This window comes from Lepeophtheirus salmonis, chromosome 7, assembly GCF_016086655.4.
Source record: "Lepeophtheirus salmonis chromosome 7, UVic_Lsal_1.4, whole genome shotgun sequence".
Classification (NCBI taxonomy): Eukaryota; Metazoa; Arthropoda; class Copepoda; order Siphonostomatoida; family Caligidae; genus Lepeophtheirus; species Lepeophtheirus salmonis.
Window position 1 is genome coordinate 3,063,072 of NC_052137.2, and position 22,004 is coordinate 3,085,075.

Here is a 22,004-nt window from a genome sequence, read left to right on the forward strand (position 1 = left end):
AATATATACAGCTGAAAATGAAGGTATAAATATGTTAAAGAGTTTTACAGAGTAAATGTTCAAAAAAATAAACAACGTGACGTGACTACAACTACAACAAATATTATAGCTGTACAATTGTACAAAATTCATATTAGTCAAATAACAATAGGAATTAATCACCATAAATGATGTTTTTTACCCCATCAGGTTGCGTGGTTCTAGCAGAGTCTCCCCCCAGATAGATATTGCCTGTTTATTTTTATATATTATATGTTTATTTTTCTTCAAATTAGAGATAGGAACTTTATTGAATAAGATCGAACTATTTTTTAATTACTTAATTATTCATGACTTTATGTATATAATCCATTATCCTTTCTATTTAAGTTGCAATATAAATAATTAAACATGGAATCCTGTGAGAAATAAGCTTAAATCCTTGTCTCTTTATTTTGTGAAGACATGGGGTGTAGAGGGAAAGGAATGCATGCAACAAGCAACAAACTGAAACATGAAGAAAAGCACTCAGCTCTGTCACTTGATCAAGTCTACGTAGAACACTCAAGTCTTAACACGGCATTTTATGGATACAAATTGAAATACAATCAGGCTACATCATTTCATTTCTAATTATTGTGGGTATTGTTTTAACTTTTAAGTATATTTTTTTGGTATATCAAGGGGTATAATTAATTGCAATTGGAATTTTATTGATTGATGGGTGTTAATTCTAAACAATTTTAATTGCAGTCAGTTTTTTTTAACTTTTTAAATGTCCTTTTGTCAGTTGTGATAAATGGGATTGAATTTCTCATTGCTCCTATTTAAAGCACTATGTATTTCTTAATTATTTTTATTTTTAGTGGCTTGGATAATACTGATAATTGATACGTGAAAAAAACTAAGAACGGTCAACTAAAATGTCAGAGTTTGAATCCAATTCTGAGCCTTTGAAGTGGAAATCATTTCAGCTCACCTACATTGAGTATGTGGAAGGTGATCTATGGGGTAAAATCCTTGCTGTTTTAAGCTTGTCTCCACTCGTCATTGCCTTATTTTTCATGACTGCATTTTTTATTCGAAGAGATTTGCATACTCTTACTTATGGAATCGGTATTATTGTTAATAATATCTTAAATACCATATTAAAAAAGACAATTAAGGAGCCGAGACCGATAAAACGTACAGAAATATTCGAAGAGTATGGAATGCCGTCTTCCCATAGCCAGTTCATGTGGTTTTTCTATTTCTACTTTGTCCTTTTTATCATATTTAGGTATTGTCATATTTGCTGTTAGCACAAAAACAATCTATGTGACAAACAAAATCAGGAAAAGAAGAAATACCCAATTCATTTTTATCATATGTGAGATATAGAGCCCAATATTTCATAGACATATTTGCATCAGTAATAAAACATATATGCAAATTTCTGGAAGTATTTAAAATACCTAAGAATAGAAGTTATAGTTTGAAAAATTTATTTTTTTGACCCATTTTTCATCAAATCAATTTTGGCTACTTTAAGTACAATTTGCGACACACCATAATGGTTAATAAGATTATTTGTTGATAGATATGGGCGATAATTCGTCAAAAAATACCAACCAATGGTAACAGACTCAATTTTGATAAAAATCATTCTAGCTTGTTTTTGTGTTGACGAGCCACAAAATATATATTATGTACACAATACTATATTTCTTTTTCAACTTTGTAGAGTCCACCATCACAAGTTTGACTTTGTTGAGATGTGTTGGAAGATTTCTTCAGTGGTCGGACTTGGAATCCTTACTATTCTCATATCTTATGGTCGACTTTATCTACAATACCATACTTTTCTTCAAGTTATTATTGGTGCCTTAATTGGTGTTTCTTTTGCGTCAATATGGTTTTTTTTGACACATACGGTTTTTTCAAAATATTTCCCCATGATTGCCTCGTGGAGAATATCTGAATTTTTTCTAGTCCGTGATACTTCCTTAATACCCAATATATTTTGGTTTGAATATACATCTGCCAGAGTGGAGGCTAAAAATAGATCTAAACGAACAGGAAAACCAAAGAATTCTTAACGCATTACTATTTATGATTAAAATACCTGTTTGTCTTTATTACTAAAATAAAACTAATTTTAAAATAAGAGTTTGTAATCTAGTTGATAAAACTTTAAAAAGCTACAATTGGGCTAAAGTTGCAATAACTTTATGGAATTTAATGGCTGAACTATTATTTAATCTTCTTATATTAGTACATATTGATATTGTTGAATTGAATTAGTAAACCATACGCTAATTAAGTGTTCCTAGAGAGGAAGGGGAATTAAAAGTAGGCTTAAGTGTTTGAACATGATTCATCAAATTTATTAATGAGAATATACATTTTTTTAATACATACCTTTAACTGATTAAAAGTTACTTACAAAGTATCGACTATATAATATTTTTATCTTACATTTTATCACAAAACTTGAAAAGATAAAATAATGCGTAACAAGAAATGCCTGTTGTTTTTTTTTCAAAAAATGTAAGGTTTTACTTTATTAAACCTTATCAGGGTTTTTTTTTCTATTTAAAAAGGTTATTCTATGCACAGAAAATAGTTCATAGAACGAAGCTAACTTTATAACATTCAAATGGCATATCCAAGTCTTGCAATTTTAGTACTTGCTTGTCTTTTCTCGGCATCAATATGCACTCAACAATCAGAAGAGGTATGTCTTTTAAATACTATTAATACACTATAACTATAAATGTAAAAAAACTTTGAATTTGTATGTGAAGGAATCATCTAAATTGCAACTCAGTGTATACTATGAGACAATGTGCCCTTATTGCAGAAGGCATATACTGGAAGATTTGCACCCAACATATACTCAACTGAGTGATATATTGGATGTTCAATTAGTACCATATGGGAATGCTAAGGTAAGTCATTAATTTAATCAATCATGTAACAGTTCATTTTTAATTGAAATTTATGTATTCATTTGTTTGGTAATACAGTCTTCTTCAAGACCAGACGGAACAGGCTATACATTTTCTTGTCAGCATGGCCCTACAGAGTGCCTTGGAAATATGGTTCATGCCTGTGCAATTAAATATGTCAAATTCCCCATTCTCATGGATTTCATTGCATGTATGATGGAAAGAAGTGATGTACCCGTTCTTGCCGGTAAAGAGTGTGCAAGTAAATTGGAAATTGAATGGACTGAAATTGAGGAGTGTTCCATGTCCCTTGAGGGTGAACAACTACTTTTTAACAATGGTGAAGAAACAAATAATCTAACCCCTCCTAAAACCGTGGTTCCAACGGACACGCTCAATGGTAGCCAGGATGATCAAGAAGAATTGATACATAATTTAAAACAAAAAATATGTAGTTCTTACCCTGGGCCGAAGCCCGCTGCTTGTTAACTTAAATAGTTATTCAACTACCGGATATTATGCAGAAAATACATTTTGATAAATGTTAGATGAAAAAATAAATAAATAATTAATTTATGAATATAAAGAACTCAATATTCGATTACTTTTAGTATTCAAGGAAATTATTCATATTCATATTTAGACCTTATCGATGAATTTTAAATATTATTATTAGGATAGGCATAAATTGAATTTGCACCTTGATCGGTTGATACGGAAACAACCAATTAGTGTCTTTAACTTTTTCTGTCTGAAGAAAAGGCCATTGAACTAGAGACAAACGGATCATGTAACTATTGATTAGTTATACTTAAATTATTTTCAAAGGGTTCACTTTTTCACCTGGCATAGAATGTATCTCCTATGAATTTTATTAGGTATCCAATTATTTATAAACTATATTCTATATTATCAGATGGACACGTGGAAGGATAAAAATGTAGAATTGATGAGATGTAAAAGTTCAAAAGGTGTTTATTTGAGGGTAATAAGTAAAATTGTACATTACATTCCAGAGTTCAGGCGGAGCTTTAATGGAACAGTATAATATTTTAGTTCTCAAACCATTTTGTCAGAGTTCAGTGGTGTAACTCAAAAACTAATAGGTATACTCAAAATTAACCTGCATGCCAGCACAACAGTTATGTCTGCCTTACCTCAACAATCCTCGAAAATATAGTAATGAAATTAACAGGTGCATTAAAATTTAAAAAGTAAACAAAAAATATTTAATTTTATTTGAAAGAACGAGGTAGACATATTAATAAGAACAACTATGACATAAATCTAGAGATGAAAGGACATTCATCTTCCATGTCATATATAGATCTATGTTATCAACTAGGTCAGTAATTTTCAAACTTTTTACAGTGTATACACACTGAAAAAATAATATAAAAATCTCCTAGTACTACCATTTACTAAATCTTCTAAAATTTGAAACACAATGAAATTTAATTTGCCATCCCCCCATTAATGCAGGAGCTAACTTGAGATAAAGCCCATGGTCCTACCAACTTTAGAGGCCAACTGATAACCTGAAAATGTGTCTTTCCTTTCTTTTGCTATTTATCAATAGACTTATAGGACTTACAAATCGTCTCAGCCCACGCCTTATCATTGCCTCCACATAGCACTGCAGAGAATTCGCTTAACACAGTTTGAGAACAACTGAACTAGGTAATTTAGACCTTAACTAAATAATTGTATTTGTATGCCCAACTACTTTCAATTTAAATTGCAGTGTATTACATAATTAGATCCCATAGTATCCGTCTCATAACTATACTTAGGTCCAAGGAGGGGCCAAAACCGTGACAAACATTTTTTTGGGGTGTTGAGTATAGCTACAGATAACATTTTTATTGCTATATTTGTGAAATTTGCACAGTGATTTAGAATGTTACAGTTTTAGTAAAATATATAATTTAAATATGTGTTTATATTTCAGTTGAGAGCCACAGCTCCATATTTACGACTTAGTATAGTGTGTTGGATCTTATGTATTATTAACTTATCATATATGTAGTAGTTTATTATGGTCATTATCTTTAAACATATCATTCAAGAAAATAATCATATTAGGCCTCAGTTAATTATTAGTAATATATATATTTTGTATAGACTCAATACTGAATGATGCACGTTGAATGATGATTTTTTTTCAAAAATAACTTAATGTTAGATAAAATATATTCCTCTTAGTATAGTTGCTTTCATAAAGTATGTGAACAACGAATCCTGCTGTCTGGTCATTTGAATAATCCCTCGTTTCAAAATATGTATGAAAATGGAAACTTTTTTTTGGGAAATTTATATTATTTAATTTTTAACCGTGTATGCTATTGAACTAGTTTCCATTGGAGTCCGAAGAGACTCTTAATCTTTTAATACACAACTATAAATAATGTTGAATGTCATATACACACATATGTTTCACAATCCTAAAGCAACAATCGTTGTACATGTTTTTTTCCCTTTGTATGCCCTTGTGAAAAAGTGATATTATTTGTCATTTTTTTAACAGAAAAAATAGTAGTATTTATATTTTATAACTAAGGTCAAGCTCCTCAACAATTATTGTATGTAAATAATTATTTTTTTATATACAGTAATAACGGGCCGAGCAAAGTATATTTTGACACAAATAAATACATCCCTACAGCTGACGTTTACATTTAAAGACACACACAAGTACGGCATTGACAGAACGTCCAACAAAAATAATACCGATAGGAATTTCCATTGGAGAGGACTATGATTAGCCTTTTGGGTAATCTTGGACTCTATCTGATGAGCTTTGCTCATCTATGGGCATGTCCTTGGACCAAAGTGGAAGAGTCCTTCAATCTTCAAGCATCTCACGATCTCATTTATGAAGATATATATGATGTAAGCACGTTTGATCATTGGTCCTTTCCGGGTGTCGTTCCACGAACTTTCCTTGGACCCCTTTTTATTTCCTTTCCATCTCTTCTCATCACTTCCTTTATTGATGTTCATCGTACACATGTTCAATTATTAGGTAAATCATAAATTACATTGTTTTTGATATCTCATTGATTTAAATTCCCTACTTTTTCAGTTCGAGCCACTCTTGGATTTTCTGTGATATCTGCACTCATTCGATTTCGCTCCTCAATTCGGCGAAAATTTGGCTCAACCACTGCCAATTTTCATCTTCTTATTACTCTTTCACAATTTCATCTGATGTACTATTCCACTCGAACCCTTCCCAATATCTTTGCTCTCGCCCTAGTATTATTAGCATTGAGTTATTGGTTTGATGATGATCACTACTTCAAGTTTATTTTTATATCTGGATTCGTAATTCTTGTATTCAGATTTGAACTTATATTATATTTGGGGACCATTGTAATCATGGATCTAATTGTGTGTCGTGTTAGTTTTTCCAAGACTCTGATCTATGGACTTTCAACATTAATATTTAGTCTTGGCCTAACCATTGCTGTAGATTCATACTTTTGGAGAAGTTTTCAATCCATACTTTGGCCGGAAGGGGAAGTCATTTACTACAACGTAATCCTTAACAAAAGTTCAAATTATGGTACGTCTCCGTTTCTATGGTATTTCTATTCAGCTCTTCCACGGGCCTTGTTTGCCACAACTCCCTTTGTGATTATTGGGTCTCTTAGAGATAAAAGATGCATCTTGTTGGTCGGTCCAGCACTTTTCTTCGTCTTTCTCTACAGTTTTCTTCCACACAAGGAGTTAAGGTTTATAATTTATGTTGTTCCTGTACTAAATGTTGCGGCTGCTGAGTCACTCCACGGATTTTGGAGAATAAGGCACAAGTCATTTGCTAAATATGCAATAGCTATGGGAGTTACTGGTCATCTTTTATTGAATTCTGGATTCACTTTGGCCATGAGTTACATATCTAAACAAAATTATCCTGGAGGAGTTGCCATGTCCCAATTACATGACTTGATCCCGTCTCATAGAACCGATATCAACGTCTACATAAACAATTTAGCTGCTCAAACTGGGGTATCCAGATTCACACAAATTAACGAAGATAGTTGGAAATATGATAAAAGGGAGAAAACAACTGATTTCTCACCTTATACACACTTAATTATAGAACCTAAGGAATATGAAGAATCGGAATATGTTGGAAAGTTTTTTCGGCGAATTGGAGTTATAAAATCGTTTTCTGGACTGAACTACAATTTTAAATCCTGGCCTCCTTTAGTGAGTGTAAAAACACATCCGTCCCTTTATCTTTTTGAAAAGACTTCTAAAAAATGATTATTACTCATTATCAATCTGAATCTGTATTAATGGAGATAATTATGATGTATGAATGTATATTATTATGATTGTTAAACTTTTGAAAAACTACACTGAACCAGTCAAAGAGATTGATTAAATCCGAACAAATTTATATAAACATTATGAAATAGCTAGATCACATCCGTTGAGGTCAGAGTAGTATAAAACTGAGAGGTATACAAATGAAGTAGGGCTTTTTGAGTATTATAAAGGAATATTGGCATGCTTTTTCCATGGATTGGTTTGTTTTTTAGTGGAAAGAATGTCCAAATCCCTACAAATCCTTCTTCTAGTAGTTCTAGGTTCGATTATATCGTCCACATAGCCACGTTTAGCAGCAGGGAAGGGATTTCCAAATTTTTCGACGTATTCTCGTTCTTGTTCCTCAGAACCTTTGCCACGGAAAATAATAGACACAGCACCTTTAGAACCCATTACTGCAACTTCTGCCGTTGGCCAGGCGTAGTTGACGTCTCCACGTAAATGTTTAGAAGACATCACATCGTAAGCTCCACCATATGCCTTGAGAATAAATTAATAGACGAAAAAAGAAACAATCATTTGAATAAATAACTCACTTTTCTAGTTATCACAGTGATTTTAGGTACCGTTGCTTCAGCATAAGCATAGAGTAACTTTGCACCATGACGAATGATTCCACCATACTCCTGAGCTGTTCCTGGAAGAAATCCAGGCACATCCTCAAAAGTAATTAGAGGTATATTAAATGCATCACAGAAGCGAACAAAACGTGCTGCCTTGACAGAAGCATTGATATCTAAGCAACCTGCCGCGTGTTTAGGGTTATTGCCAACTATGCCAACAGTTCGTCCATTCATTCTAGCAAATCCGATAGCAATGTTTTTCGCATAATTTGGTTGAATTTGGAAAAAGTCCCTATAATCAACAATGGATAAAATGACGTCCAACATATCGTATGCTTGATCAGATTCAAGAGGAACAATAGAGTCTAGCCCAGGAATGTCCTTGTCCCATGGGTCATCACATGAAATGATAGGGGAAGGATCTCTGGAAATGGATAATCAGTTATAAACTCAAAGACTTGTCAAACTATCTTACTGGTTTGAAGATGGAAGATATGAAATAAAACTCCTTAGCTGAACTAATGCATCAACATCGTTTTCGAATGCCAAGTGTGACACTCCAGACATAGTTGAATGAGTTTTTGCCCCACCAAGCTCTTCCTGAGAAACAGTTTCACCAGTTACAGTTTTGACAACATCAGGTCCAGTGATAAAAAGATATGAAGTGTCCTTGACCATAAATGTCCAGTCCGTCAATGCTGGAGAATAAACAGCACCCCCAGCACATGGTCCCATAATTAAAGAAATTTGAGGAACAACTCCTGAAGCCATTACGTTTCTTTGAAATATATCTGCGTAACCTGCCAGAGAAGCAACTCCTTCTTGAATACGTGCACCACCAGAATCATTTAATCCTATCACAGGTGCACCAACAAGCATAGCTTGATCCATTATTTTACATACTTTCTTTGCATGTGCCATAGAGAGAGAGCCTCCGAAAACAGTGAAATCCTGACTGCATACAAATAATTAGTAATTATACAACCATTCAAAAATGTATCATTGTATATTATTTCATTCGAGTGCATTCATTACCTAAAGACGTAGATTGTTTTTCCATTTACAGTTCCATGACCTGTAACAACAGAATCCCCAAGATATTTTTCTTTTTCCATTCCAAAGTCCGAGCAATCATGTTCAACAAAAGAGTCCAGTTCCGTAAAGGAGCCGGAATCACATAATAGTTCAACCCTTTCTCGTGCAGTTAATTTCCCCTTTTTGTGTTGCGCTTCAATTCTTTTGAGACCTCCTCCCAGTCGTGAAGCTATTCTTTTATCCTGGATTTCCTTTTTGACTTTGAGTGTTAGTGCTGCTCCTGTTAAGGATGAACAGGGCCGAAGCAAAGAGCCAGGATAGCGGCTTCGAAGAAAGAAGAGACCACTCCGTGATAGATACATTGATTTTGAGAAACAACCAGACAGCTCAGAGATTGAAAGTTTTGAGACCAGCTACAGGTACAATAATAATATTAACACAACTCACGAGGTTTTTGTGTTCTTGTTTTTTCCTTCTGTGAGTGTGTCAAAAGTAGAAATGCGCTGAACTCGCAGGGCTTTTAATATTATAATTTATTATAGTTTATACCTACGTTTTTTCTCAGCAATGCGTACTTAATTAATAACAATTAATACATTATAAATATATACGTATAGACCATAGTTGCAAACAGTGTTGGGTAGTAATATATTTATTTCCTTGTAACTAACAGTATAATCAAATTGATATTACTTCTCTACAAAAATAAAGAGTAATATAAGGAAATTACTTTTTAATTGAGTAGTATGTAATAACTTATTACTTAATTGAATCTGTCATTACTTAAGTTATTAATAAAATGTCATTATCTGATCAAAAGAAGAGCAACAAAAAAGTCAAAAACGGTCATTATGTTATTTTTAGAGACTATAAGTTTATGTTTGATATTATATTGTGAAAGTCATGAGTTATTCTTTAAACTAAACAACTTAAATAGAGACTACTGCTTTGTTTTATTATTTATACAAATACTAAATTATGAAGTGTCGATGAGCCAAGATAATAAATAGTATTGGAGGTATTCATAAAAAATAAGTTAATATTGTAAATTCAATGATACAAAGTTAGAAATTGCTCCACCATTATTATTAATGTGTAAAACTATATTTTCTAGTTTTATTCAGAAGATCCAGAACCAAAAATAATCATTGATATAAAAAAATGCTAATAGCATACAAAAAAGGTACTACAAATTAGTTTTTGAAAAGTAAGGCTGTATATTATTAAATAATTAATATTCGCATTATCATTATTCAATGTAAGAACTCGCCGAATTGATTATAGAATCTTTCATTTCTTAAAGAGATATCGACTAATAAGTAATTAAAAGTAAAGTAATATTATTACTCTTGATTCAAAGTAATAAGTAAATTACTTTTCCACGGAGTAATATGTAATGTATTCAGTATTACTTACTACTCAACTAAGTACATAATATTACCCAACATTAGTGAATTGCCACACAATGATTTTCCTAAGATTTAAAGGAAAATGATGAAATCCATTATTTATTATTGTGCAACAACTAAAATAAACATCAAAATTGTTGTTTCTTTTGTAATTCTTTTCTTAAAAGACAATCTTATTAATTAATATGAATGGGTACAATAGTTATGAGATGTATTGCGGATCAAGGATAAGAGACACTATTTATAATTTAAATTATGAACTTTTCTTGATAAAATACATAAAACTAGACTTATCATGAATTTATAAAAAATTATCTTCAAACACTTCAGACAAATAATAAAGAGGACATATCCTGGGTAAAAGAGAACCTATTTACTAATACAAGTTGTCACTTGTATTAGTAGATTGTACAATTGATAATGTACAAATTGTACGTTCTTGACGCCTTATTGAATTACAACATCAATCAATTTAATTAACAACTACTAATTGATGCTGTCATTTCATTTTGATCAATTGAAATTACTTGGTTATAATGAATTTACGAGTAATATAACTGGGGCATTTAAACTGTATAATGTGCTACATAATACAATATTAATTAGTAATTTTCAATAAAAAAAATTCAAGAATAAACCATTCGACCTGTAAATTCTTAATTCAAAGGCGTCCGCTGGGGGTTTGGCTGGAGGGAGCTGTAGCCCCCCTCCCTCAAATTAAGGAATTTTTGGTTTTTACTATATATATTTTTTTTTTTGAAAAGCGGCAGATTTTTGAAATAAAATAAAATCTAATATTTGAAATTTAATTTTTAGCGATCAGCTGTGGATTTTCGATTTTTTTTTTTCAAAAATTCCAAAAACCAAGCCCCTCCCCCTCAATATAATTTTGCAGACGTCCCTATTATTTAAAGTTATTCCTCTCATTTTTTGGGTACAATTTGTTCAATCTTCTTAGAATAGAGGTTATAAACTGTACCAATTTGTATCTTGTACATAACATAATTATATATATCAATATGACCAATGTTTTTTTAAATAATGTAATTAATTATGTTTTCAACGAAGTTGAACGGAGGTTATGGTTTTCCTCTGTTTGTTAGTCACCAGGATTACGGTAAAAGTTACTGATCGATTTTGATCAAACTTTGTATGAAGATGATATATCGTCACAGTACGAGGTTATTAAATTTTGAGAAGTCAATGTCAAAGATCAAGGTAACACAAAACGTTAATTAAAAGTACATAATCGAACGACCATAACTTTGAAACATATTGAGGTACAGAGCTCAAATTAGTGTCATTATGCATGTTTAATACAGATGCTTCATATAGAAAAAAAATCTAATTTAGGAGAAAATACTATAGGCGAAGGTTTGTCCTCTACCGATTGCCCATTCTAGTTTACAATATTTTAACTTGTCATTTTTTTTTTGGGGGGAAAGATTTTCAGTCATAGGAAACTAATCGACAAATTTGTACTCTAAATCAGTCTATAATAATTAATTAATCGACAAATGTATTAATGGGATTCTAGTATATACTATAACAAATAAATAAATGATGGTTTGTGAACCTTTGATAAATCTTTCAGGGGCGTTAATTGTTCATTTCTCCATTTAGTATGTAATTGATAATATTTTCAACAATTCATCAGTCTAGGACTAATAGTTGTTACAGCGATCAACTCGAGAAATAGAATTATGCGAATTTTTTACAAAATAAAAGTAGATTCATTAATTTAATCCTACAAATTATAAAGGTGAAGGATGTTTAACGATTAAAATTAGAAGTAAAATATGCGCATTAATATCTAATATATTAAAAGTATGTAAGTATAGCAGGCTTATAAATGAATTGGCACAAAAAGAGAGCAATTTTTACTTGGATTACTTTCATATCTATAAAATAATATTTGAAAACAGCAACAAGATTATATAATGTTTAGAATACTATTTATTAAACATTATATATATTTAATACAATGTTCCTCAAACTATGTGCTATGGTGTAATAATGCACTCCAGTGAATAGCTAGGTCAATGAGTTATTAACAAAGGCAAAGTACTGTGCACAATCTTCTATATCAATAAAGCAAAAAGTGTTTGTCTATCTGTGGAGGCTCCATTATTATGTGTGCGTGCTTAATATTTTAAAACTGCGTGACTACTTGATACAAAAAATAACAATGTAACAAAGAAGATGTGTAGCTAAAGCTTAGTACGTCATATTAAAAAAAAAAGGAGTATATATTACTATCTACTTATAAGTTATATCTCACTATATTAATAAAGCAAAGTCTGTCTGTTTGTCGACGCCTAACAACTACTTTAAATATTTATAAATAAAATAACCGTGAGTATTTGAAATTTATTATGTGCCTGAGAGTGTAGCGTTTTCATATGATGTAAGTCATTCTGGAGGCCTAGACAACCAATTTTTATAATAATAAGAACCCTTTTCCATTAATATTAAGAAAAATAATAAACTATTGTTTGTCAAAATGGAGCGAACAAACAAAAGGACTTAAACCTTTACTCTTTTTCAAAAATCTATCGCTCTACTGCCTTATTTGATTTATATATATATATATATGACCTTAACATATATTAAAATTAGGTTATTACATCGCTATTATTTCTCTTTCCTCATGGATAAAAAAAATTTGTACAAATCTAAATATTTCATAGTACTTTCAGTGCATATTGCATTGATTATATTAAAACATCACTGTTGAACATTGGCATCAAGTAGTGTGCAATGAAGGTGTTGGGTTTTTTTTTTTTTTTTGATAAAGCCACTTGATGTAGTTTTATCCATATCTATTAAAGATGTGTCCCCTTTATGTAGTAAAAATCTCAAGTTTAAGCCCCCAAGATGGCGTTTCCAACAACTATGTTGCAATTACTGACGTCAGTGAACTGAAAACGCTCTATTACGTAGTAGGTAAACTATAAAGAATAGTAGTTAATAAACCTCGTTCCCCGCGAATAGGATTGGCGCAGAGGTGTGAAGTGTTATTTGAGTGATTGTAGTGTAGAGGGAGCCTTTGTTTTGAGAAATGGTCCTACGCGGGCGCGGACGGGAACTGCTGTATGGAAGTATGAGAGTTGAGCTCCCTCTTCTTTTCTTATCATTCTCCTCCTACTATTTCAGTTTATTATTTGATTCTCCTCAAATTCTTCTCTGGATTTTCTTTTCAGTTTTTACTATATTAATATAAGCTCGACAATTCTTTAGTAACTATTGGAGGCTGAATTGTCCATTGACTAATAAGGAATATTGAGTTGTATTGCTCCAAGCGCGGCTCTGGTGAGTATGTGAGAAGGGGACTCTTTGGGACCTAAGAGTGATCGACTAGTCTGGAAGTTGTGAGTAACTATTGAAGGAGAGAATGACGAGTGATCCCCGAAGTAAAAAGAGGATTTTGGAGCCTCATGTTGTTCACATTGATAAGACGGAAACGGGGTTTGGGTTCAATGTGCGAGGACAGGTCTGTGAGGGTGGAACTCTCAAGTCCATCAATGGAGAGCTCTACGCCCCACTCCAACACGTCTCTGCTGTGCTGGAGGGAGGCGCCGCGGAGGAGGCGGGCGTCTTCAAGGGGGATCGCATCCTGGAAGTGAATGGCGTTAATGTGGAAGGCTCCACTCATCGACAAGTCGTGGAACTCATCAAATCCTGTGGGGATTCACTCACTCTCACACTCATTTCCGTGAGTCAAGAAGAAGCGGATAAGTTGGAGCCCCATTGTGAGTTCTTGGGTCTCGTCTCATGCAACTCATTCACTAGTATCATATTTCTTTTATTTAGCGGAGGAATCTCAAAATAATGTGCAATTCATTGACTACACGGAAAAAGGTCCCTACCCATATCCATCCCGGATTTTAAATTTATGGAACATGACTCAGAGAAATTTGTGGTAAGTTGAACATATGACACCTTCACACACAATACTTTATCTCCAAATTAATTCTATGTATCATTAAATTTGTATCCCCTTTCCATCAAAAAGTAATCTCATGAATCCTGTGAGTGTGTCGTAAATGCCTCTCATTCATAATCAGAATGAAAAACGAGAAATGGACATACTTTATTCCAATGAAATAAGCCCCTTAATTCAAATAAACGTTCTTAACTATAACTAGAAATCATGGGATTCTTAACACATCCCACAAATTTGAAAAGTAAGCCTAAATTTATTATTTTACTCCTTGTCATAATTTTTGTTCAATATTGGTTCACCTTGAGGCACCATATATGTACTAAGATTGCTCATTACCTAAAAAATTCCCAGGAAACCAATTTGTGCATCACACTTACAAGTAGCAAAAGGTCACAACGATATATTCCCTAATTAATATATTATTATATTTGAAATGGGCCACATGATTAGGGCCAAATTAAGTGTGTTATGAATCAAAAGAGGACTCTAATAGCTAATATTCTTGGGTATCTCAAGTCATCCCAGGAATTGGAATAGTAAGCCTATGATTGACCAAAATATGGCATCTATGATTTAGTGGACTTCTTCATGTAGAAAGTTAAACAGTATTGTTTTTGTGTTAACTCGTCACATAATAACAATATCACATATATTTCATTCATTTTCATTATAGGTCTACAACGTTTACATGGCGGGGAGGCATTTGTGTTCCAGACGATATAGTGAGTTTGATACCCTACATCATAATTTAAGACGAGAGTTCCTTGGTTTTCATTTCCCAAAGTTACCAGGGAAATGGCCTTTTGTGTAAGTTAATATTTATTAAGCTTCTTTTTTCTTCTTTTTGTAAATTATTGTACTTATTCTTATTATTGTACTAGACACATTAATTGTTTACATATTATTAAGTTAAACATTTGAAGCCCTATCTATTTTTAAATTTTGTTTGTTGTTAGGTTTAAATGATGTAAGAGATAGATATAAGTATGTACACTGAAATGCCATGGTTTTGTTATGTTATAATTATTTATTTAATTTAATTCTAGACTAAGTGATCAACAACTTGATACCAGAAGACGTGGCTTAGAACAATACTTGGAACGAGTGTGTGCTGTTCGAGTGATAGCGGAATCCGATTTAATGCAAGAATTTCTTACCGAATCTGATGATCAAATTGTAAGATTTTCATTTTTACTCCATATTCAGACATTTTTGAATGATATCTGTGAGCTATCAAGAAAAAAGCGGTGATTTTTCTCGGAATTAAATTTGTGTTACGTTTGTATGTATTCTTTGACGAATTATCGTCCATTTCTATCAACAAAATATTCTGATTAATCCTTTGGAATTGTCACAAATTGCACGTAAGGTAGCAAAATGCATCGTCACGCACAATGAGATGATTAGAAAGTTGAAAGATCGTATCGGCCAAATTAAGTCTTATAAATCAAATAAGATTTTAAACTAAAGTTTACATTCTTGGATCATTCAAAAATTTGAATACAAAGCCTGTAATTGCCCAAAATATGACTGTGAAATATTGGGATGTATAATTATGTAAAAATTATGAATAGGTCATTTCTTCTTATTTTTGATTTGTGTTCAAATTCCTCCTCGATGAAGAAGGAATGGTGAGATGTTTTTAAGAACTACTCCAGGTTTCAATCAGTCAATGGATACATGTTCCACTCTTGAGAACCATGCTGTATATTGCAAAATTTTCGATATTGTGTAGAACTTTAAAAGAGCCTTCTTTATAAGGAGGGTTGTATACTTTTGAGTGCGAAGTCCTTGGCGAAAAAAGACGAGCTCCCCTGATTTAAGAGCAAGATCATACGAGAAAATCCTGAACAGTGCTATGGGGAAGGAGTGCTGAAACCTGGATTATTTCCCAATGTCATTCTACCAATGTCTATGTGTACATATTTGAAGAAAAAAGAAGTTATGAATGTGTATCCTTTTTTTTACTATTTATGTTTACAAATTTAGAATGAAAAGTATTCTATTGAAATTTTGGAAGTCTTGTGAATAACTTCAAAAATAATTGGATCATAGAAATATTTAAATATTGCTGTTTTTTTAGTAATGCTCTGCGTAAACGGAAAAACATTCTTGAACAAAAATTAAGAATGGGAGGAAACCCCAATTATTTTTTTTACTTCATATATACATACAACCCAACATTTCATTGTATTCAAATTTGTGAGACGAGATAAGATACCCAATAATTTAAATTATAGCTGGATACCTTTATTTGTTATAAGAGACTTATATTCACCCTTATATGACCTTTCAAATAAAATCTATCCATTTATTCGGACAATCAATTTTGTCTACTTTAAATGCCATTTGCAGCGCCCCAGAGGGTTAATAAGAATAACCTTTGTTGATAGAAATTATCAATAACTCTTCGTCGAAGAATATGAATGTAAACCACACTCATCGTTGATAATAATCTTTCTAGCTTGCTCTTGAATTGACGAGCCACATATATACTGTTCGTTTTGTAATCAAATATGATTTTGAATTCATAGATGAGTATCCCCTAATTAATTATCCCTATATTGGCACAATTGAAGTAGTAAGCTTATAAAAACATTGGCACATTAATGTATGCTTGTTTATGTATAATATATTTTCAGATTGACTAAATATTTTTGCCAAAAAATTATTATATTTTTATTTTTCCCCAAGAAATATTACATTATGTATTTTACAGTTTAAATACTAACTTTTTCAGGGTAGTACTCCAATGGTTGATATCAAAGTCATGCTGCCCACTAAGGAAATTCTTACAATCAAAGTGATGAGGAATTCCAATACAAATGAGGTATTCAGAGTCGTAATTGAAGCAACGGGTCTAAAACCTGAAAATTACGGTTATTTTGCTCTTTTTGAAATCGTCGAACATAACTTTGGTAAATTTCTTTATAAAAAGATTCATTTAATCATTTTGATCATGATGACTTTTATTATTTTAATGTAGAGCGAAAGGTGCAGCCTAATGAGTTTCCCCATTCATTATATATTGCTAATTATTCTACCGCTGCTGCAACCTGCTTAGTAGTCCGTAAATGGATATTTGAGCCAGACACTGAACGAAGCTTAGGGAATGATCCTGTGGCATTAAACTTTTTATTCATGCAGGTGAGTAAGACTCAATTTGATTGATTTTTAATTTGTTAATCCTCAATTTTTAATAGGCTATTGAAGACGTTAACAGAGGATATATCAATACGCAAGATAAACTGTATCAACTCAAGGCTCTTCAGGAAACAAATAAGAAAATAGAGGTAATTAGGCATCATAACAAGTGTTACAAACTGTGCGCGGAGAATTACCCTCCAGAAAATTACCCTGAATTATACTGCATTTATAGTGATTCATCTACCGATCTAGCTCATTTATATATGGGTGTGACCTAGCTAAGGATCTGTTGGTAGTTTTCCCATCTGTAGATGGCCGATCATAAAATAACCCTCCTAATTTCCCAAATTCCACCCCAAGCGCGTGGAATTTGTGTAGGATAACCGTGGGACCTCAAGACAGGTTATAAGCTACCGCCACCACTTCAAGAGTATGGAACGACGTAGGTCAATGGACGACGCGATTGGGGGAAATTATTCTCTTGAACTCAATGTGCGTATGTTCGTGTCTCGGTCGTTCCTAGAGAAGGAAATATACACTATGTTTATCAAAGAAGATTGCTAGGTCAGATGGAATAATTGTAATGTTTACTTATAATTAATCCGTGCAACTCCTTCTGACCAATTAAAAGAACATTGAAAAAAAAAAAAACTAACTAACTATAAAATCCCTCATGCTCCAGATCAACTAGTTTTGCAGTATAAGCATGGGTCTTCGAGGCAGATTAAAAATAACCAAAGCTGCTTTATTTAAGAACCATATAGGACCTCCTCTGATTTCTCAATATTTTTTTACAATGGCCGCTATCGATGTTCAATGGTTTTTCTGCAGTTGGAAGCAACTATCTACAGATTCTAAGATGGATCAGCCTCGTAGATGAATTACTTCATATATAGTATAATTGGGGGGGTAATTGCGGTCAATTTTCGAATGACAATATTTCTGCGGACAATATTCCTAAAACCGTTTTAAATATGTGAATCAAATTTTATCTTCCTCTTTTAGTACCTGTCACTAGTTCGAAGTATGGATGGTTATGGTAGTGTTGTATTCCCTCATTGTCCCTGTGATTCCAAAAAAGAAGGTCATGTTATTCCCATAATTGTATTTGATGGTTTTAGACTTCAAGCATGTAAAGAAGACGGCACTGAAGAGGTATGAATTAGGGTTTAAAAATTATTGATCTCTTAAGAATTCCCGGAAATTCATAATACCAATTACAGTTAAATAATTTTAGGAAATTCCCAGAAAAATTATAGACTGTGTGATTCCCCCTAACTTTAACTTAACGTTTAAATCTCATAACAATAGCAAAGTATGAAGAATTTTAACCTCTAATAGATTGTGATTATTTTTTTTTTTTTAAGATTCAAAAACTTGAAAAAATGAGCTCTGGCTTAATTCACGTTGGTGGAATTGTCAAAGAAGCCGATTTCAAATGTACAAAGACATAACTTATTTCAAATCGCCTACCGCCTAAAGCCATGGATTTTTTAAAAAGCATTCAATATGAATGAGGTTTGACATGCTTAAGGTGCAACCTTCATTTTTAATAATTACTTAAGTTAGTCTCGATAGTTTTGAGCCCTTGAATTTGAACAACTTCAAATTTTTGTTTCTTTGATACTCAAGACTCTTTTTATTTCGATAAGAATCCTTTTGTTACCTTAATTGGAAGATTAAAGATTGCAACTTAGTTTGATTAATGGGGATCCCAAAATCAACCTGAGTCACTAATATTCACAATCATTCAAATATTGAATGAGGTGCATAAGTTCAGTTTGATGTCTATCGAAGAATCTTCGATAAAAAAATGTTTCAACATGAAGAAATATACTATACATTTCGTAGAATTGCAGGATTAGAGTCATAAAAGAGTATAAATTTTCTCGGGGATCCATAACGCAGATTTCGTTAATATGAATGCATTACTTTATCATCTATAAATGACTCACAATTAACGTATGATTATTTTTTTCGCTTCCAGAATCAAGTGATTGAATTTCTTTGGAATAGTATTATACAGTATGACTACTCTGATGAAGAAGGAACTTTTTGCTATCAGTATCAACGACCTAATAAGCCCGTTCGATGGATCAAAGTTTTTACTCATCACGTTAGTAATTTCATTTAATATGTGTATACTAAACTCATTGATTTACCCCTCTTTTCTGCTCATAGTGCGTTTTTATGTATGAATGTTTCGAAAGAATCAAATATGAGCATCAATGGATACGCCTCAATGGTACTACAGCCTCTTCTAAAGCCTCTAATAATCATGTTCCATCAACAGAGTTTGAAAATGACTCTGGAAATAATTCTTCCTAAAAGGAAGGAGGGAGAGTCAATGGAATTTAAAATTTGTATAATCTCGATTTCATCTGCTTTTTTCCATTTTATTTGGGTTATTCTTTTAAGCTTACTACAGAAGAGATTTAATTAATGCATTTTGGAGTATTATTGTAAGCCATAGTATTCCATACTAAGGAAAGTTTTTATTATCAAGTTGATAGTGCAATGCTCAATTTGCAAGAGTTATCTTTTATTCAGTTCCTTTTTTTTTTTTTTTTTTCTATATTCTCACATATGGAATCATCATTGTTATATTATTATGATTATTATAATTAATTAATCTTTGCGTGATTCGTAATAGTTATTATTTATCACTTTCCTCATTATGATGTATAGTAATTAATTGAACGTAGGGCATTTTTATTTCTTATTTTATATATTTTTTTACACTAAAGAACATGTTTTACACAATTTTTTTTCCCCCTTTTGAAAAATAAGTCATAATATTAATGTCTTGTGATAAGAATTCTTCATGTTCACTATTCTTTTCAAAGTCAAAGCCCAGTTGAAGTTACCCCCACCCCTCTTTCTTTCCTTTGTACTTAAAAGTAAACCTCTTACTAAGATAATACTCCTGTCGTCTGGAAAAAATGGATGGTCAGCCGCTCCTCATATACATAACTTGATAGCATATCAGTAGTCCTTATTAATGACTGTATATTATTAATACCTTTGTACATGGCGTTATAATAAGCTACAAGACATTTTATTTAATTGGACCATGAAGTTTTTTTTTTTTTTTTTTTTTTTGAGACATTCCAAATTATTATGCTACAGATTGATTCTCTGTACACACATTATTGTATTGACACACAATGATATTCTTTCAGGTAATTTATGATTATTCATTAACGAAGAACAAAGATAGTTTTATTTAAAATCAGTTCCAGTACTACATATATTAAAATATTATTAATCTGCATATGACTTCCTTTTTTTGGTTATTTGTATTATACATACTTTGAAGCCCTAGACTGCGAGGTTTTTTTTAATGAAGTTAATACTACCCAAATATATTATTATTATTATTAAAATTAGCTAGAGTTATCTTTCATTTCTTTAAAAAAAAAAAAAAATATATATATATATACTATAATTATTGTTAATACATTTATACGAAATGTTAATTCATCTAACAATTATATGCTATGCAATATAGAGAGTTATTATTTTCTACCCATGATTGTTTCATTATTTTTTGCTAAATTAAGATGAGCATCAGTTTGATAATAGGGATGAAAATCGGGTGTATTTTAAAAGGGTTTGTCTGCAGGGGTGGGTTGGAGGGGCTGTAGCCCTTCCGAAATTAAGGAATTTTTGCTTTGTACTAGGATTTTCCCCCTCATTGCGGCAAATTATGCAGCAGGGCAAAAAATTGGATTTTGAAAATTAAGTTCCAAAAAATTGAATATTTGAAATTGAATTTTGAAAATTAAGTTCAAAAACATTTTATTTTCTGTAAATAGCTGTGGGTTTTTAATTTTTTTTTCAAAAAATTTAATATTTGAAATTTTTTCAACAATATTAATATTTGAAATTGTTTCCAAAATATTAATGGTTTAAATTTTTTCAAAAATATTGATATTTGAAATTTTATTTTGAAAATAAAATTCCAAAAAATTCAATTTTATGTAAATAGCTCTGGATTTTTAAATTTTTTATCAAAAATTTAATATTTGAAATTTTTTGCAAAAAATTTAATTTTGATGATTAAATTCCAAAAATTTAATTTTCTGTAAATAGCTGTGGATTTTTGATTTTTTTTTCAAAAAATTTAATATTTGAAATTTTTTCAGAAATATTAATATTTGAAATTTAATTTAGAAAATTCAATTTTCTGTGAATAGCTGTGGATTTTCGAATTTTTTATCGAAAAATTTATTATTTAAAATTTTTTCCAATGAATTTTATTTTTTTCCCAAAAAATTAAACTTTTATCTGAACACTTATGATTTATCAAAAAAATTTCTAAAAAAATCCAAAAACTATGCCCCCCCCCCTCAAAATATTATCCTGTGGACGTTCCTGTTTTTTTGGTCGCCCGTTTCTTTGTTTTTTCTAAAAGGGAGAGTAAATTATAACTAGATGTAGTAGAAAGAAAAATAAGTTAACTACTCTGGATTTAAATAATAATGACAACAGCGGTGGAAAAAAAAGTTCCTTCTTCGGATTACCAGTTCCAAAAAAGCGGGCAACCTAAAAAATATACACAATATATATAACTATTCGATCATACCACTATGCAACGGCATTTTTGCCTGCTGGCTAAAATCTATATATGTGTTAGTTGTTATTTCAGCCATAG

General features: G+C 31.6%; 5 protein-coding genes across 6 annotated transcripts; 4 read left to right on the plus strand and 1 right to left on the minus strand.

Moving 5' to 3' along the window:
• Nucleotides 1-411: 411 nt before the first annotated feature.
• LOC121121841 (dolichyldiphosphatase 1) lies at nucleotides 412-2,125 on the plus strand. Of its 2 annotated transcripts, none has more exons than XM_040716836.2 (3): nucleotides 412-621; nucleotides 846-1,258; nucleotides 1,703-2,125. In XM_040716836.2, the coding sequence occupies exons 2-3, from the start codon at nucleotides 903-905 to the stop codon at nucleotides 2,055-2,057; spliced, it is 711 nt and encodes a 236-aa protein (XP_040572770.1). In that variant the 5' UTR covers nucleotides 412-621; nucleotides 846-902; the 3' UTR covers nucleotides 2,058-2,125. The 2 variants fall into 2 exon arrangements, with proteins under 2 accessions (XP_040572770.1, XP_040572769.1); XM_040716835.2 differs by having other exon boundaries at nucleotides 416-617.
• A 363-nt stretch (nucleotides 2,126-2,488) lies between these two features.
• LOC121121925 (gamma-interferon-inducible lysosomal thiol reductase) lies at nucleotides 2,489-3,513 on the plus strand. Its single transcript, XM_040716918.2, has 3 exons — nucleotides 2,489-2,695; nucleotides 2,766-2,909; nucleotides 2,988-3,513. Exons 1-3 carry the CDS (start codon nucleotides 2,618-2,620, stop codon nucleotides 3,396-3,398), a joined length of 633 nt encoding a protein of 210 aa, XP_040572852.1. The 5' UTR covers nucleotides 2,489-2,617; the 3' UTR covers nucleotides 3,399-3,513.
• A 936-nt stretch (nucleotides 3,514-4,449) lies between these two features.
• Alg12 (Alg12 alpha-1,6-mannosyltransferase) lies at nucleotides 4,450-7,290 on the plus strand. Its single transcript, XM_040716132.2, has 3 exons — nucleotides 4,450-4,589; nucleotides 5,522-5,934; nucleotides 5,995-7,290. Exons 2-3 carry the CDS (start codon nucleotides 5,667-5,669, stop codon nucleotides 7,179-7,181), a joined length of 1,455 nt encoding a protein of 484 aa, XP_040572066.1. The 5' UTR covers nucleotides 4,450-4,589; nucleotides 5,522-5,666; the 3' UTR covers nucleotides 7,182-7,290.
• On the minus strand, nucleotides 7,224-9,716 carry LOC121121243 (propionyl-CoA carboxylase beta chain, mitochondrial). The gene is made up of 4 exons (XM_040716130.2): nucleotides 8,846-9,716; nucleotides 8,286-8,765; nucleotides 7,784-8,234; nucleotides 7,224-7,727 (listed from the first exon to the last, which is right to left on the minus strand). The coding sequence occupies exons 1-4, from the start codon at nucleotides 9,205-9,207 to the stop codon at nucleotides 7,410-7,412; spliced, it is 1,611 nt and encodes a 536-aa protein (XP_040572064.1). The 5' UTR covers nucleotides 9,208-9,716; the 3' UTR covers nucleotides 7,224-7,409.
• A 3,788-nt stretch (nucleotides 9,717-13,504) lies between these two features.
• Nucleotides 13,505-20,733, plus strand: LOC121121429 (sorting nexin 27). The gene is given in 11 exon segments (XM_040716356.2): nucleotides 13,505-14,006; nucleotides 14,068-14,106; nucleotides 14,109-14,176; nucleotides 14,874-15,007; nucleotides 15,247-15,376; nucleotides 16,941-17,118; nucleotides 17,187-17,347; nucleotides 17,404-17,493; nucleotides 18,353-18,502; nucleotides 19,335-19,463; nucleotides 19,529-20,733. Coding segments are annotated over 11 exon segments (1,584 nt in total). The 5' UTR covers nucleotides 13,505-13,648; the 3' UTR covers nucleotides 19,676-20,733.
• The last annotated feature ends 1,271 nt before the right edge of the window (nucleotides 20,734-22,004 follow it).

Coding starts and splice junctions, on each gene's coding strand:
- LOC121121841 (XM_040716836.2), top strand. CDS start 903: ATGTCAGAGTTTGAATCCAATTCTGAGCCTTTGAAGTGGAAATCATTT. Junction 1,259..1,702: donor GTCCTTTTTATCATATTTAG/GTATTGTCATAT, acceptor TCAACTTTGTAG/AGTCCACCATCACAAGTTTG.
- LOC121121925 (XM_040716918.2), top strand. CDS start 2,618: ATGGCATATCCAAGTCTTGCAATTTTAGTACTTGCTTGTCTTTTCTCG. Junction 2,696..2,765: donor GCACTCAACAATCAGAAGAG/GTATGTCTTTTA, acceptor TTGTATGTGAAG/GAATCATCTAAATTGCAACT. Junction 2,910..2,987: donor TACCATATGGGAATGCTAAG/GTAAGTCATTAA, acceptor TTGGTAATACAG/TCTTCTTCAAGACCAGACGG.
- Alg12 (XM_040716132.2), top strand. CDS start 5,667: ATGATTAGCCTTTTGGGTAATCTTGGACTCTATCTGATGAGCTTTGCT. Junction 5,935..5,994: donor TACACATGTTCAATTATTAG/GTAAATCATAAA, acceptor CTACTTTTTCAG/TTCGAGCCACTCTTGGATTT.
- LOC121121243 (XM_040716130.2), bottom strand. CDS start 9,207: ATGTATCTATCACGGAGTGGTCTCTTCTTTCTTCGAAGCCGCTATCCT. Junction 8,235..8,285: donor TATCTTCCATCTTCAAACCA/GTAAGATAGTTT, acceptor ATCCATTTCCAG/AGATCCTTCCCCTATCATTT. Junction 7,728..7,783: donor TCACTGTGATAACTAGAAAA/GTGAGTTATTTA, acceptor TTTATTCTCAAG/GCATATGGTGGAGCTTACGA.